Source organism: Sebastes umbrosus, chromosome 13 (genome assembly GCF_015220745.1).
Source record: "Sebastes umbrosus isolate fSebUmb1 chromosome 13, fSebUmb1.pri, whole genome shotgun sequence".
Lineage (NCBI taxonomy): Eukaryota > Metazoa > Chordata > Actinopteri > Perciformes > Sebastidae > Sebastes > Sebastes umbrosus.
In genome coordinates, this window is record NC_051281.1 from 21,966,981 (window position 1) to 21,982,791 (window position 15,811).

The 15,811-nt window shown below is 41.2% G+C and overlaps 1 protein-coding gene across 11 annotated transcripts in view; it reads right to left on the reverse strand.

The window, feature by feature from the left end:
* Positions 1 to 9,153: 9,153 nt before the first annotated feature.
* The window catches only part of LOC119499999 (LIM domain only protein 7-like), a 58,883-nt gene continuing 52,225 nt past the window's right edge, over positions 9,154 to 15,811 (reverse strand). For 6 of the 11 annotated variants that reach the window (XM_037789340.1, XM_037789342.1, XM_037789347.1 and 3 more), the window contains 7 exons: positions 14,660 to 14,715; positions 14,292 to 14,450; positions 13,451 to 13,634; positions 12,877 to 13,203; positions 10,638 to 10,746; positions 10,064 to 10,166; positions 9,154 to 9,985 (listed from right to left, as the gene is read on the reverse strand). In XM_037789340.1, coding sequence (XP_037645268.1) covers positions 9,963 to 9,985; positions 10,064 to 10,166; positions 10,638 to 10,746; positions 12,877 to 13,203; positions 13,451 to 13,634; positions 14,292 to 14,450; positions 14,660 to 14,715 — 961 coding nt within the window. In that variant the 3' untranslated portion in view covers positions 9,154 to 9,962. The remainder of the gene's footprint in view (positions 9,986 to 10,063; positions 10,167 to 10,637; positions 10,747 to 12,876; positions 13,204 to 13,450; positions 13,635 to 14,291; positions 14,451 to 14,659; positions 14,716 to 15,811) is intronic. The other 5 variants (XM_037789350.1, XM_037789348.1, XM_037789351.1 and 2 more) reach the window with 4 other exon arrangements.

Below are 15,811 nucleotides of genomic sequence, written 5' to 3' on the forward strand. Positions count from 1 at the left end.
ACCTTCTACTTTGCTTTATGTCATTGTACTGCACTATTTGTCACTGAGTGTAGCTGTAGGGATAATCCTAAGAGCTGGTCTAACTGAACTGTTGAGAAAAGGCATCTGAGTTATAATTGAGACTTTACTTTTTAGGTGGAATGGGCAGCCACCTCCATTTAATATCTTTTTATTAGGGCTGTCAATCGATTAAAATAGTTAATCGCGATTAATCGCAAATTAATCACACACTTTTTATCTGTTAGAAATGTACCTTAAAGGGAGATCTGTAAAGTATTTAATACATTTATCAACATGGGAGTGGGCAAATATTCTTGCTTTATACAAATGTATGTATATATTTATTATTGGAAATCAATTAACAACACAAAACGATGACACATTTTGTCCAGAAACCCTCACAGGTACTGCATTTAGCATAAAAAATATGCTCAAATCATAACATGGCAAACTGAAGCCAAACAGGCAACAACAGCTGTCAGTGTGCTGACTTGACTTGCCCCAAACTGCATGTGATTATCATAAAGTGGGCATGTCTGTAAAGAGGAGACTCGTGGGTACCCATAGAACCCATTTTCAGATCAAGGTACCCCTTTGAAAATGGCCACAACAGTTTTTCCTCGCTACAATTTAGTGGAACTTTGGAGCGTTATTTAACCTCCTTCCCGACAAGCTGTATGACATGCATGGTTGGTACCAATGGATTTCTTAGGTTTACTTGTTTCATATGATGTGAGTATCTTCACTCTAGCTTTAAAACTGAGCAACCTCCGAAAGATCGATTGCGTTAATTCGTTATTATCGCTTTAACTTTGACAGCCCTACTTTTTTGTTAAGGCGGTAAAAAACAGAGAGAGGCACACTGAGGAGGAGATGTTTGGGTGAATGCCTTGTGTGAATGGATATAGCTACATGTTGAACCTGCAATAACACATTTTTTTTGGCCACTTGGGGGCAGTGGAAATGCAAAATTGCTTATTTACGTTGTGTGTGTGTGTGTCTGTCTGTCTGTCCACGGCTAATCTTACTGCTGGACCCATCAGCCTAATATTTTTTGTGCTCATTTATGACTGTATGCTCAAGGACCTCTGGTGGTTGCAGTGATTCACACTTTTTGAAAAACATAATTTATTGACTGTTTTATACATCATTGACTGCTGATTTCTCACTACTCTTAACCGGCCAGTAGGGGCCGCAAGTGAACCACAGTGAACCGCAGTTTAGCTGCATAGAATCAAATTAAAGTGTTATCTGTTGCGTGAGACGTGAGTAAAAATTGAGGGGCAATAGGCCATTTTCACGTGTAATTAATAACATTAATTATACCAGGGCCGTGGTATACTGTAGCGCACGGAGGCCCACTGGAATGGCTGTGACACACTAAATAGAATGGGACCACAATTAGTTTTATCAGTTACACCCGTGTTCACCCTGCTATGATATGCCACAATGGCTGCTATGAAAAGGGCTTTTTGTGATTTGTATTCATTCATTCAACCATTACAGCAGTGGTCGTTGCAGACACACCTCGTGGAGAGCTGCTCTTGAATGCACTAGTTTAGCTGTTTTTGATCTCTAGCAACTCCTGAGGGAAATATCTGGCTCTTTATCTGCTGAATGCTCCACTGTGTTCACCAGCTAATCGCTAACTGTGTTTGTCTGCTGTTGGTGCTGAGCAGGTACAAAAAGATCTTATTTTAGGCCAAATAAAAGGAAGGATTAGAACAAAGCAGATGAAACAAACAAATGGACTGTCCGGGGAACATTTACAGCAGCTTGCTGTTTTGTTTTTTTGCTTTTATTCAATCTCTCAAAAGGTTGCAAAAATGACATATCCTTAAACATATAACACATTCTAAATTAGCATAACACCATATATACGCTTCTGTCTCTGTCATGATTCATTTTCTCATGTGTTACATAATCATTTGGAACAAAGACAGTAAGTGGTTTTGCTGTCAGTGTGTGTTAATCGGGCCGTTTCAGCCTCAGGTTGGCTTTAGGCTATCCAGAGGATTACTGAGTCGCCCATATGGCTACTCAAAGACAGAGAGAGAGAGAGTGGAGCAAAGCTGGGTCCTGGCATTACATCCAGTGGTGAATGAGCAGCACTCATGCACAGTCACAAACACTCTGCTCGGCTCCCTAAGGCACATAGAGTGTGACACAGTCCTGCCAGAGATTAATTTAACAGCTCTGATTCTCTTTTGTCTACTTCGCTCCTCTGCATAACCAAACACACACACACATACATTCACACACACATACATATACAGATATACACACATACACAAGTGCCCACTCACATTCCTAGCTCATTTGCCTTTACCTTATATGACACAGATGTTTAATGGGTCCTGGAGCTGCACATTTAGATTAATTGTGAACTGACTAACCACAGCTCAATAACAAATCATTACTATGTTTTCTTACCTATAATCTAACTTTGACCAAATGTAAAAAAAATCATCATCATCATTGACCTGCACAGTTTCCAAACAGAGGACAGTTTAATTTGCACATCCCATTTCCTGTCTTGTGTTCACAGTTACACTCTTCAGGCCGCAGCATCATTATTAAAATATTTAATTCACAAAATGTCAAGGTCTCTCGGAAGGCAGCTTAATTGAATTGAAATTACAAAAACGCATCATGTGTTTCCGTTGCTCTATTAATTGTGATCAAGTGTGAAACAGTACCTCAGGATTGACTAAGAACCTACATTATCAATTGGACATTATGATATGCAATTAAAGATTTACTCACACATGTAGTCCATCCATGCAGGTGTTTTCACCTACGATGTCTGATTAGACCTCTTCTCAGGACTGTGTTGGTGGTGCTGGCTTGATTGACATCTCGTTCTCTTGACTCTGCTGTACCTGTTAGGGCGGGACAACTCGCCCTGTTATCATTGTCATTGGTTAATAGAAACTTTTGATGCAAAATACAAATAGGAGGCAAAAAGTTAGCATGCTCACCTGTTGATGATCCATGTAGAAGACATGGAAATAAAGGAGCAGCATTGGATGCAGTGAATTTGTCAATCCTCAATGGGGCCTTTTCTAACGTAACCCTGTAAAAGAAACACAACATTGTTGTTAGAATGTAAATTAATTGCTAATTTTGGAGTTGGAAGCAAAAGAAGCTGTTCAGAGGAGGATTTATTGAACAGTATTAGTAATAGAATTCTCTTCTGATATAGCCAGGACATTTTAAGGGGAGATGCCTCAGGCAAAAACAGTTTTTGATGCACTGGTCAATTTTGAGATTTTGAGCTATTTTGCTTCCATAACATGTCTTCTTTCAGACTAGTGGAAAGAAAACATCCAAAATACACATTTAGGTGTTTATTTTATGACACTTTGTCTCTTTGCGTCTACAGATTTCTCCTAAAGTTTCATGGTGATATTGCAAAATGTATGGAATTTTACAATCCATACACTTTAAATGCCGTTTTCTCAAAATGAGCTTTTTTTTCTCTTACTCTGAGCCAGAAATCTCCACTTAAGTTGCACTTACACGCACTACACATCAGAGTTTCTGAAGGTTTTTACAGAGGGGTCTGTTCATATATCATTCATAGGCTGATTTATATAATATTTTATTCCTAAAAACATGGCGAAAGTAGGTTTTTCAATGGCTGTTGACAGTATTTTCTGATTGGATTGGATGGAGTGATAAAAACAGATATCCACAACTGTCACTGTAAAAACCTTTGACTCTAATATGTCAACAAAATGAAAGAAGAAATCTTAACCTGGCTTTATCCAATGTTCAGATAGTATGCAAATTAGCACATATTTGATAAAAGGTGCCTCATTTGCATATATAAACATACATTTTCAGAAAACTTGTAATACAAAAAATAATTACCTTAATGTAAGAAATCAACTGGGGAAGTTTCATGGCGATATCTATTAGTTCATTTTTTTTTACTTTATATTCACCTGGTGTCTCTTTGTAAATCCTAGTTATGAATATTATATTCCATTTCCTTAAGAGATCCCCGGTAATGTTACACAATGTTCCTTTAAGTATTAAAAGATTAAATTAAAAGACATTTCTGCATCAGCTAATATGACGGTGGGCTGGATGCTTTGGGTGGCAGGTACAAACAGGACCTCCGTCATACCACCCTGTCTGTCTTTGTAGCGTTGTGCACAGAGCAAACGTCAAAATGAATCACCTGACATCAAATGAAGGGCAGATTTGAGAACGTACCGTATCACTCTCTCTTTTAAGTTTTCCCTCTGATAAAATTCTAATTAACTTCAATCCTGCAGGGTAACGGGTGAGGACAAGGGGGTTGGGAGCAGAGGCAGGAGTAATGGGGGTAAAAGATGAGGTGATGAACTTCAATATAACGCCTCTGTCAGCTTGTGACACACAAGCATTGCAGGTTCCCACCTGTGGACTCGTGCACCTATAAGTCAACCAGTGCCTGCTGCTGCAACTCGTAAATTAAATTTGCTCAGTGTGACTGAATTGGACTGGAAGTGACAGCCAACCAAATATGCTGCAGCCACTTCTGTCGCACATCTGTCTTCCTGCCAGGATAATGTTGGAACAGATGTGGCAGACTGTGAGGGAGTGCTGCTTTAAAGCAGCAGTGGGTAGAAATGGAGCAAATATGATTAAAAGAAGTTATTTTTATAAAACGGTCACTATATCCTGACAGTAGTGCATGAGACAGGTAATCTGAAAAAAAGGATATGTGCCTCTGTGTCCTCCGGTGCTCCTAATGGCATCTGCAAGATTTCACAGACCGAAGGAAAACAACCAGTCAGAGCCGAGCTGGAGCCTGCCGACTCTGAGCAGCTGTCAATCACTCGCGAACTCCATTCAAACGGTCAAACTAGGCAGCGCTGATCAAATATGAATCAATATTCTGTTACTGTAATGCCTATTTCTCGCCTCAAATGTTTTCAGAAACATCTTGTAGTGTACTGTTTAGCTGTAAAATGACAAAGTTTGTGGCCCGGCTGTCAGATCAGTTGAGGAAATACCAAGCACAGCCCACCAGTTGGAGCAAATTTTCTCATTTTACAGCGAAACAGTACACTACAAGATGTTTCTGACAACAATTTACGCAAGAAAAAGGCATTACAGTAACAGAATATTGATTCATATTTGATCAGCGCTTCCTAGTTTGACCGTTTGATCGGAGTTCGCAAGTGATTGTCAGCTGCCTCTGTTGAATGAACAGCCAATAGGAACGCTCTCTCTCTGAAATTACCTGTGATTGGCCAAAGTCTTCTGTCACGGGCTAGTTTTTTAAAGCCTGAAAACAGAGCCATGAGGAGGTACAGAAGTCTAGTTTTCTCTCAGAACACTTGAATTACAATATGCTGAAAGGTTATTATGGAAATTTTGCCCAACAATGCCAAAAACATTCTACCTACTGACACTTTCATGAATGGGTAGCAAGTTTATAATATCGGGCATGTGGACAACTTTGATAGCATTCAGTCGCAGCAAATAACTGCTCTCCTCCTTTCACCCTGTTTGAATCACAACAACACCAGATAAAGAGCAGAGAATGCTTAACTGAGAATCAGTATTCCAGCTCATGCTCAGCTATGCAACTGAAGCAGGATGAATTAATATGAGGACAGAAACTGTGGTCCCCCTGTCACCCCGGGTATAATGCAGTCTCAAGCATATCAGGGTGCCCCAGCTGTGACCATGCGGTCTTATCATTTCACAGCCATGTAACACTTTCTACACTCCTTTGCTCTTCCTCGCCAAACTGGCAAAGAAACTTCATCTCCCTCTCGTTTCCTGTGATACTTTTCCATCCTCAGACACTAAGTAGAGGAACGAAAATAAATCGGAGTGCTCTTTAAGGTCACGGAGAAAAATCACAGATGTTCTTGTTCCTGATTGTAACATGGCTGCGTGGAGGCTTCTTGCATGCATAGGAAGACAGATAAAGAAAAGCTTTTCTTAGTTCCTTTTTTTTTTTTTTTTCTGCATTTGGATGAATAATTCTCTTGGTTGTTGGACTGTTTCCCTGCAGTGACACAGTTCTTTTGAAAACATAGGAGAGAAATTGTCCTCCTTTGTCAAAACGGTAACATTACTCACGATGAGTCATGTTTAATGATCATCTACAGAACCTGCTCTTGTGAATGTGTCATATTTTTTAAACCTTCAGTCATCACATGAATTTAGTCTTATCTTTTTTTTTAAAAACACCTCTGCTCTAAAGTTGAATCCCTTGGGCTTTGCCCTTTTGTTAGTCGGGGATTAGACTCAGCATTCATAATGAGGACAAGTAGGGATCTAGGCTGATCATTTCCTCATTGAACAAAAGGTCACAGATCAATATCTCTGTGCAAGTTTGAAAAAAAAAAAAAGAAGATTTCATGACTGCGGATGAGAGGTGATTATCTGTTGACAATCAACAATCAATCGCCACCTGTGCCTCCCATAAAGGACTCTTTACCGGCAAGTACTGTTTGCAGTTTATTCCACATGATGAACACTTCTATTTATCACTATAGGTAGCACCAACAGAAATGAAACATATGCCCCTAATAACATTTGTGAAGTACAAAGGAGCACATGCATAAACAGCACACCTGAAAGATAATACCTTTTTTTTTTTTTTTAATGGAAAACCTTTTAGTTTTAAGATTGGCTATAAAATACAGAATTAAAATAAATGGCTGAACCGTGAGAATGCATATGGATTACACGCCGCTGAGTAAAAATCAATACACTTCTTAATAGCCACTATGCAATATATTGAACATTTACTGCACTACACTTTACATTCACGCCATATTGAGCTTCACTTATTAACATTTTTGTTATTTTTTCCATTAAATCAATCCAGAGAGCTGTAACTGCCAAAGTAATCACAGTTCACATGAATACATTACAACTAATGGTTGTAGTTTCACTGTCATGTCAAATGTCTCTGTAAAACCACTGCTCGTTCACATTTTCAGACATTTCTGCACCTTCTTCAGGTTAAAGTATCTCCACTGTGAATTAAATACTCAATAGTCTCTGAGTCTCAGTCTATTTTATTTAATCCCTGTAGTTAATTGAACTTGTGGCAGCGCTTCGAAACGTACGCATGGTGCCTGCAAGCCATGGCAACAGGTCTGCTGAGACAGTGGCTGCAATCACATGACTAATTATAGCATCAGTTCAAGCTGCAGGTGAATTAGTGCCTGATGACTCCTCTAAAGTGTGAAAAGCATTTCGCTCTTAAGTGGCAAACGGCAGGAGGTGCTGCTTGTGTAGGATATCTTTAAGACAGAAAATGTCTTCTAGGTCGAAACTGAGTCACATATGTGTGGTTTCTACTTACTGTAATAAAACTACTTACAGTAAATAGGAAAGCACAGATTGTCTCAGTGTGACAGCACAGCTACTGTCACTTATGTTTGATTTACTACACCACAAAATCTTATGATTTATTCCATAAGCAGTGGCGGATTAAGGTGGTCAGGGCCCCCCACCCTTACTCATCATGCTTTAACGTTACCAGAAAAAAGTAATTTAGTGCCAAGTGTAAAAGCGTGCTAGGAATATATTACACGGCCCACACGTACACACTCGGGGAGCACTGGCATATACACACACAGACACATTGAGACAGCCTTTAATCTTGAAATATCTATTAAATTTAGGGATTTTCTTTAGTAGATCATGGTCTTCTTTCAACCTTTGTGCTTTTCGCTTTTGTGCTCCGTGATTACATTTTCATTTTATCGTTCTTCTGTCCAGTTGTGACGTATTATTATAAAACCAAATTGACTTTATGAACCTGGTCTCATCATGGGGACAGATTCATAAGGTCAGCTGATTGGGTGGATGTGGCCCATTTTTTTAAATGTTTCTTATGGGCCAATAGGGGTTACGTTTTTTCTCTGAAGTGCATTTAAATAATTGAAAATAATCTGGCCAATCTTGGGCCCTTGCAAACATGGGGCCCATAGGCTGCAGCCTGTGCATTAATCCACCCCAGTCCATAAGTCATTATGCTTATAAACTACTGTGGCTAAATTCAAAGGACACAGCACAATAGTTGTGCCAACAGCAGCAGTTAACATCCAGCTGCAGTTAAAGGATCATTTCTCGGTATAAATCTTAGATCACAGTGCCCCCTTCTGGTGAGTCCATGCTACACCTATGAGCTTAAAGCCTGTGGTGTGGAAATGGAGAGTGATTATTGGACTCACTCTTGTGTGTTGGTTGTAAGGTGAAAAATCATCCACATGGGCCTGACTGGAAGTCTCCTGAAAAAAATAAATAAAAGTGAAATCTTGTGTGAAATTCCAGAGGGAGAGCATTAAAAAGAAACTGACAGGGAGTTGGTAGAGTTAGTTTTTGTTGGAGGGAAGAACCAGCATATCTAAGCTCTTCCATCTGTGTTCCATCTCTTTACAGGCCCTATTCTTCTGAGCAGCCAAGCATACTGTTTCCCCGTAAGCCCCATCACACACTCACACACACTAGCCATTTGATTCTCCACGTCAAAGCCTCCCATGAAGACTGGTTGTGGCCACGGGTTTGGAAGAAAATGATGGGATGCTTATCCTGAAAAGGTTTTATATTTCTCAGCCACTCGACTCTGCTCGGCGCCATTCAGGCCGTGCTTGTTTCCTAAGCATAAGGATTAAAATCTCCCTCTCCCACGAGAGCGCCAAGAGAAATCTAAAAAAAGGAATCTAAGAATTTGAGAAGTCTGCCTCCGGGGTCTGTTTGTGCTTCACCTCAAGAATACAGAGCCAATTTATGCTCGGTCCGACTTATTTCCATAAATTGCTTCAATTGAGCTTATTTCCATTTGTGGGAAATGAGGACAATTTCTTACCTCGCTGTTAAAATGCATATGGGAGCAGCAGACTGTACAATCAAGGGCATCTTCCCCGCTCGCATGAATATTCAATGTATGTTTATGGAGATATGATAGCATGAAACAGCCAAAATGACCGAATACATTAAGAAAACAGCTTATCAAAGTGTAATCAAATGTGATGCATGTGCACTGAATGAAATATGCATGACAAATTGGCTTCAGAGAACACAGAGCAGGCAGGTCCTCTGAACCTTTTGCACAAAAGCTCATTGAAATTCCTTTCATTATGACTGCGGCACTACAGAGAAACAGAGAGAATGAGAGGGACGGGACAGAGAAAGATGAGTTTAATGATTTCTGAATACAGAGGCAGGAAAAGCCTTGCATCACGCACTGGAATATCATTACAAAGAATTATGCAATTTGAAAAAAAGTAAACGAAAGCACACGAGATGAGCATTTTAGTCATTTTATTTACAAATGTTACCGTTTGCCTCAATGCCATTTAGTATGATATATATCCTTCACACGGAAACCTGCTTGTGTGTATACACTCCTCCATCTATCAGTGAAAAGTGCTATCCAAGCAGATGGTTTTAAATATGTTTTGAAAGAACTCTAATAATCTTAATTACTTCTCCCACAAATGAAAAGGCACATAGACATGATAAGAATACATTGGTTGACAAACGTGTTAATACCACAAGACTCAGCGGAAAAAGAAGCACGAGCTAGAGGGGATTGAAACCTTGAAATCTCTCTCAAAAATCTGTCTCGGTGATTACAAAGATCTGCCTCAATAATCTTACAGACAATTTAACGACTAGTTTCGTGGCTAAAACATTTAAAATCTCCGGTGCATGCAGAACCCTTACATTTTGTACAACTGTAATACTTAATAGGATATAAACACATTAAAGTAGATAACTTCTTTGCAAGCTTACCCTCTCAATCACACACTGAAAAAAAAAAAAAAACCCCAAATATAATTCTCATCAGCGAGTCAGCTGGGTCTCATAAACGGAAGTATGTCCAAACCAAGTGTCCCAGATATATTTGTAATGGCTTCAATGTACACTTTAATGCTCATGGGTTGTTGTCACAAGTAGTCTCTTCATCAATCTGCTGGAGCACAGTCACGTCACATAGAGGTTGGCTGACCAGCTGAAAGAAAACAAACAGCATTTAAAGAAAGCAGAAAACAACACGCCATCATGCTGATGAGTTTGATTGCGTACTCACCTTTGAATCGCACGTAGCAGGAGTTACAGTAGAGCTGTTTGTTTCGTATCCGGACTTCAGCCCCGGCTTCCGTTCCTCCGAGTTCAGACTTACAGTCGATACACTGAGGAAGTTTAGGAAAGGGAAGAGTTAAAGAGCTACTCAAGCTACTCGGTGGTTAAAGCGAAAAGGTGCCCAAAGTCCAAAGGTGGAGGGATGAAGACAAATAGAAGCCCCTTGATTGTGTATAGAAAGAGAATAATTAAGGAAAAAGAATAAGTGAGAGTCAAATGACAAAGATTGGCAGGATGGATCAGTATTCAGATGCAGGAGGCCAAACTCAAGTGAAGACCAAAGTTCCAGGAAGGAGCTAAGCATTGGTAAAAAGAGACAAAGTGAGGGAGGTTGCTGGTTTTGGCACAGAAAATCTATTTTGCTCAGCTGCAAAGGGATCAGGACCTTGAGATTCACCAGGATTTACCAGATTAGTCGTAAAAGAAAAAGAATCGGGAGTGATCAGGTTAGATTTTGAGGATCAGGCCGAGGTGTGTTGAAGATGACGTGCTCCGGGTGCCGACACGAGCCCAGCTCTCACCTTAAAACAGCTCAAATGATAACAGAGCCCAAGGGACTCGATGATCATGGCCGCTCCCTTTCCCAGCGGTTCGTCACAGAACGTACAGATTTTCTTGCCACTCACTGACCTGGATTACAGAACGCACAGCTGTAATTTGAGAGCTGAGCAAACATGCATGACACATGTATGAACACACACACACACACACACAAAACACACGCTCACACTGGTATACAACAGGGTTAAAACTGACAGATTATTGTCTGGGAATAAATCTGGACAATATTGGCCTTTTGTTAAAGCTGCAGTAGACAGAATGTTTTTGGCATCATTTGGCAAAAAATCCATAATAACCTTTCAGCATACTGTAATTCAAGTGTTCTGAGGGATAACTTCTGCACCTCCTCATGGCTCTGTTTTCAGGCTTTAAAAACTCTAGCCTGCGACGGGAGACTTTGGCCAATCACAGGTCATTTTAGAGAGAGTATTCCTATTGGCTGTGCTCCGGCTGGTGGGTGGTGCTTGTTATTTCCTCAACTGATCTCAACATGGCTGCCGGGTCACAAACTTTCTTATTTTACAGCTAAACAGTTCACTACAGGATGTTTATGAAAACATTTCAGGTGAAAAATAGGCATTACAGTAACAGAATATTGATTCATATTTGATCAGCGCTGCCTAGTTTGACAGCTTGATCGGAGTTCGCGAGTGATTGACAGCTGCTTAGAGACAGCGGACTCCAGCTCAGCTCTGATTAGTTGTTTTCCTCCGGTCTGTGACCTGGAAACAATTTGGCAAAAAAATATTGGGAAGTGTTCGCTTAAAGGGACTATTTGTAACTTTCAGAAATGCTTCTTAACAGCGACACCTGTGGCCGTGAAATCAACGAAAGTCAGCGTCGAGTTCGCGCTCGCTCGCTCTAAATATACCTGAACGAGCATTGCTCAAAACAGTGAGGCGACACAAGTCAGCTAAAACCACAATATCACTCTATATTTCAGCTGCTTGGCAGTAATGTTAGCTGACCAGACGAAGGTCTCTCCATGAACATGATTTAAATCTGATCTTAGTGTTGGCTTTTACTGCCTCAGCGCAGACTGATGCAGCGGAGCTCTGCAGCGTGTCTCCCTGCTCTCTCCTCCCGCAGCCGGAGAGAGCAGTGAGACACCGGCACCCGGTCGGTAACGAGACGATAACGTTACTAGCTGAGGAGCTCCATCACTTCACAAGACACGGGAAAGCTCTGTTGGTCTGGAGGAGCTGCAGCATTTCTTTTCTGCACAAACGTCCACTGAACATTCACTAGATATTCTCAGAGCTCTTCTGCAGTGCGGAGTGAGCGCGCGTTCACGTCTAGAGGTGGAGCGAGCTGAGAATGCGCGCGCTCTCTGAGCGAAGGCAGGCAGGCAGAGTTGGAGAGGCAGCGGCGAACGCGCATATGTGAGCGCGCATGTGTGGCGACCCGCTACATTTATACGCTTAAAAAGTTACAAATAGTCCCTTTAACTCTTAAAGGTGCAGTGTGTAGGATCTGGCGGCATCTAGCTGTGAGGTTGCAGATTGCAACCAACTGAAACTTCTCCTATATGCCAAGCGTGTAGGAGAACCACGGTGGCTGACACAAAAACGTGAAAACACTGGAGCCAGTGTTTGGTTTGTCCGTTGTGGGCTACTGTATAGCGGACTCCGTGAAGAGGACCTTCTCCGTATGTAGATATAAACAGCTCATTCTAAGCTAACGAAAACACAACAATTCGTATTTTCAGGTGATTATACACTAAAGAAAACTAAAGAATATATTATATGATATACTTATAATACTCCATTTCTCCCAATAGATCCCCCTAAATGGCACACACAGTTCCTTTAAAATATCAGTGTCAGGGTTTTGCTTCAAAACACTTGAACACAGAAACACACAAACTCAAAACACTGTATGTGCAAGTGGAATTAAACAGGGAATCTGTAAAAAGGACTGTACAGAATAGTCAGAGTATATAACCTGTTAGCAACCTGAGGATGAACAGATGGAGAATGTCACATCAAATAATACAATTCACAACATCATATTACAATACGTTTAAAAGTAGAACAAGTGAAATCAGTTGAGGTTCAGTTGCCCTTTACCACCACTCCCCATCCAAAGTTATGGTTCAACAACACCACCTGGACTATGACAATGCAACCCAGTATACCAGGGAGAGGTTAGAGGCAGCGTGTTGGGGGTGTTAAAGCGAAGCAGCACTGTTGATTTTACCTGCTCTGCTGCTGAGGGGCGCCTGCCTCAGACGTGGGCTCTGGAGAGGTGGTGGGTGACGGGGAGGAGGGTGTGGGGGAAGGCGACTGCCGGGACCAAGGGGACGAGGGGGTTCCTGCCCCGCCTCGGAGGGAGCCCATGGAGTAGGAGGAAGGCAGAGTGGAGCTGCCGGGCCGCTGGGCCCCCGACCCGCCACCGTAAAAGGAAGTGCTGCCAGAGAGGGCAGACTGAGGCCGAGAGTAGTTTTGGATGTGAGAGTTGTTTCTGGGCGTCAACGATGAGCGCCAGGAGTTGTAGGGAGCGTCCAAGTTGTCAAGAGACTCACCTCTGCAAAGCCAACCCACGCCACACCCACGTTAGAGGCATTTAAAATGTCTAGCTACCAGCGGTGCCTGAAGCAGTTGTTTTTATGCTCAAATATTTAATAATGGTTCAATCAAATTTGCCAAGGCACAAAGTGGTAGCCAGACTAATAAATGTTTACATTTCAGCACGCAACATGAGTTAACAGATCATTAGTAAGTGTTAAAAGCCAACCACCACTATCACACAACTGACATGGGATTTTGGGTACCTGCGCATGGGTGGCACGTCAGACTCCTTGACGGTGGAGATGGTGGAGGAGCGCTGACGGATCCAGCTTTTGTCCATCAGCAGCGGTGTCTTCTTCTTCATCTCGTTCAGGATCTGCTGCCGCTCCAGCTCTGCCTGCGACGATGACTGCTGACCCTTCTTCTCGCCCGCTCCACTGCCTGCCACTGCATCCAGAGAGGAGAGATGAACTCAAAGCCATGCTGGCTAGACATGAAACGTCGAAAAGTAGATCAAGAGTGGCTGAGAATTTGGAAATTGGAATTTGACATCCATGTCTGTCCAAAATGTCATCACTTCATCATTTTATCCTACTTGACACATGTCTAGTGTGAAATTGTCATAATTAGCATATGAATTCTTGAGTTATGGCCCAAAATGCATTTTGTGAGGTCACAGTGACCTTTGACCACCCAAAATCTAGTCAGTTCATTCTTGAGTGTAAGTGGACGATTGTGCCAAATTTGAAGAAATTCCCTCCAGAAGTTTCTGAGATATCGCGTTCACGAGAATGGACAGACGGACGGACATACAAATTGGACATAAGGAATGAGTCTGTGATGATGTAGATACGGCGTTTACCCAGTCTGGTTCGATTAAAAGTACAATTACATTATGAAAGCGACCTGAGAGAAATCGCTCTGCAATCAATTAGTTAATTGTTTTTTGCTGCATGCAATTTTCTGGTTGGCTGACTGATTGATTTACCATTTGATTGGTCAGCTGTTAATCAAACAGCTGTAAGTTTTGATTTGGTGAAATCCCATAATTGACCGATCCGCTGATAATCATCATAATGAGAGCAGATCAGGGGCCGAGCCCACCTCTCTCTGGCTCTCTGTATCTCATGGCATTGAGGATGTTCCTCCTCTCCATCTCCAGCTCTGACGCAGCCCGCTGACTCCGGGCCTGTTTGTCACGCGCACTCCTCACCTGCTCCTCCAGCAGCCAGTGAGCCATGCCCCCCGGCTGCACATGCACACCTACAGTACAGTAGAGTACAGCCCACATACAGTATATGTGCAACAACATGCAGACATTGAGTCATTTATAGAACAACCAGTATGAAGAGAAAGCTATTATTCCTGGTCTCATATTGCTGTTGTATTCACAAAGCAGTCATCCAATCCATCACTTTATTCATTAAAAGGTAAATAACTAATGGAGAATACATTAAATCAAGAAAACTGACCTTTTGTCTGAGGTTTTTCCTCTTCATCAAGCTGGGGAGATGATTTAGATTTCATCCTGTCAAACAAAAGAAAATACCTGTTAGGGCATGATTAAAAAAAAGAAAGAAAAGAAACCATACTTCACTTTTATATAGAAGCAACAGATTTTACAACATTTTTGTTACCAACATAAAACACAAGTGTTCAAGTATTTTGACAATGTCAAATGCCACAGTGAAAATGGTTCTATAGGAAACCGCTGATTGCAGACCAATCACAGATCTCAGCTGGAGACCTAACCCACTGGCTGGAGGACTTCCAATTTCATGATTGTCTATATAAAGAGAGAGTTTGAATTTCAAATGGAGCCAAACGTGAAAGGCACAATTTAGTTAAGTGTATAAGGAGTGCATTTTCCCAAAATTCTGCCCCCCCAAGACGTTTGGGACAGTGGGTAGAATCAGTTGAAACACCTTGTTCTGGGCTAAAAAATAATTTAAATAAAAATAATTGCAGTCTAAATTTGAACACTGTTTATCTACAATGGCACTTGTTCACACGTTTCTTGGAGAAAAAGACCGCATTTATAAAATTATTATATTTTATTAAATTACTAGGATATGGAATTTGGCAAAAAAGGGTTTCTGACTGTCATTCACTCCGTGGGTGTTATTCATTTCGGAAAAGCCTTTGTCTTGTCTTTGTCTGCTTTTTGTTGATTTGTAACAAGGTAGGAACTATAAACAATACGGTCCCAACCGTCCCAGGGAGAGCAGACACACTTTGGACTCATATGCTAGCTAGCAACAAAATTTCAGACAGCTAATACTAGCATCAACTGTGAAAATAAGCTTTCCAACAATGTGTTTTTTGTACGTGGAATAATGTATTTCAAAACTGTGAATGAAATGTGAGGAATAGTAAGAAGGTCCATCTGTCCCAACCGACCCCGCTCTCCCCTAAATATGCGGCAGGTCTGTTTTGTACTGACAAATGTGTTGAAAATATAACAAAAGAATAATAGGATTTACCGCTTCAGAGCTTCAAACGTGATGTTAAATTATGTACATGGTGAATATGTTTTCAGGAGACAAATCCTTCTCGTTTGTTAGAAACTGTTGTTTGGCAGCATAGTATATTTGTGAGACACTGTTTTGGCAGTTTCAGTACAA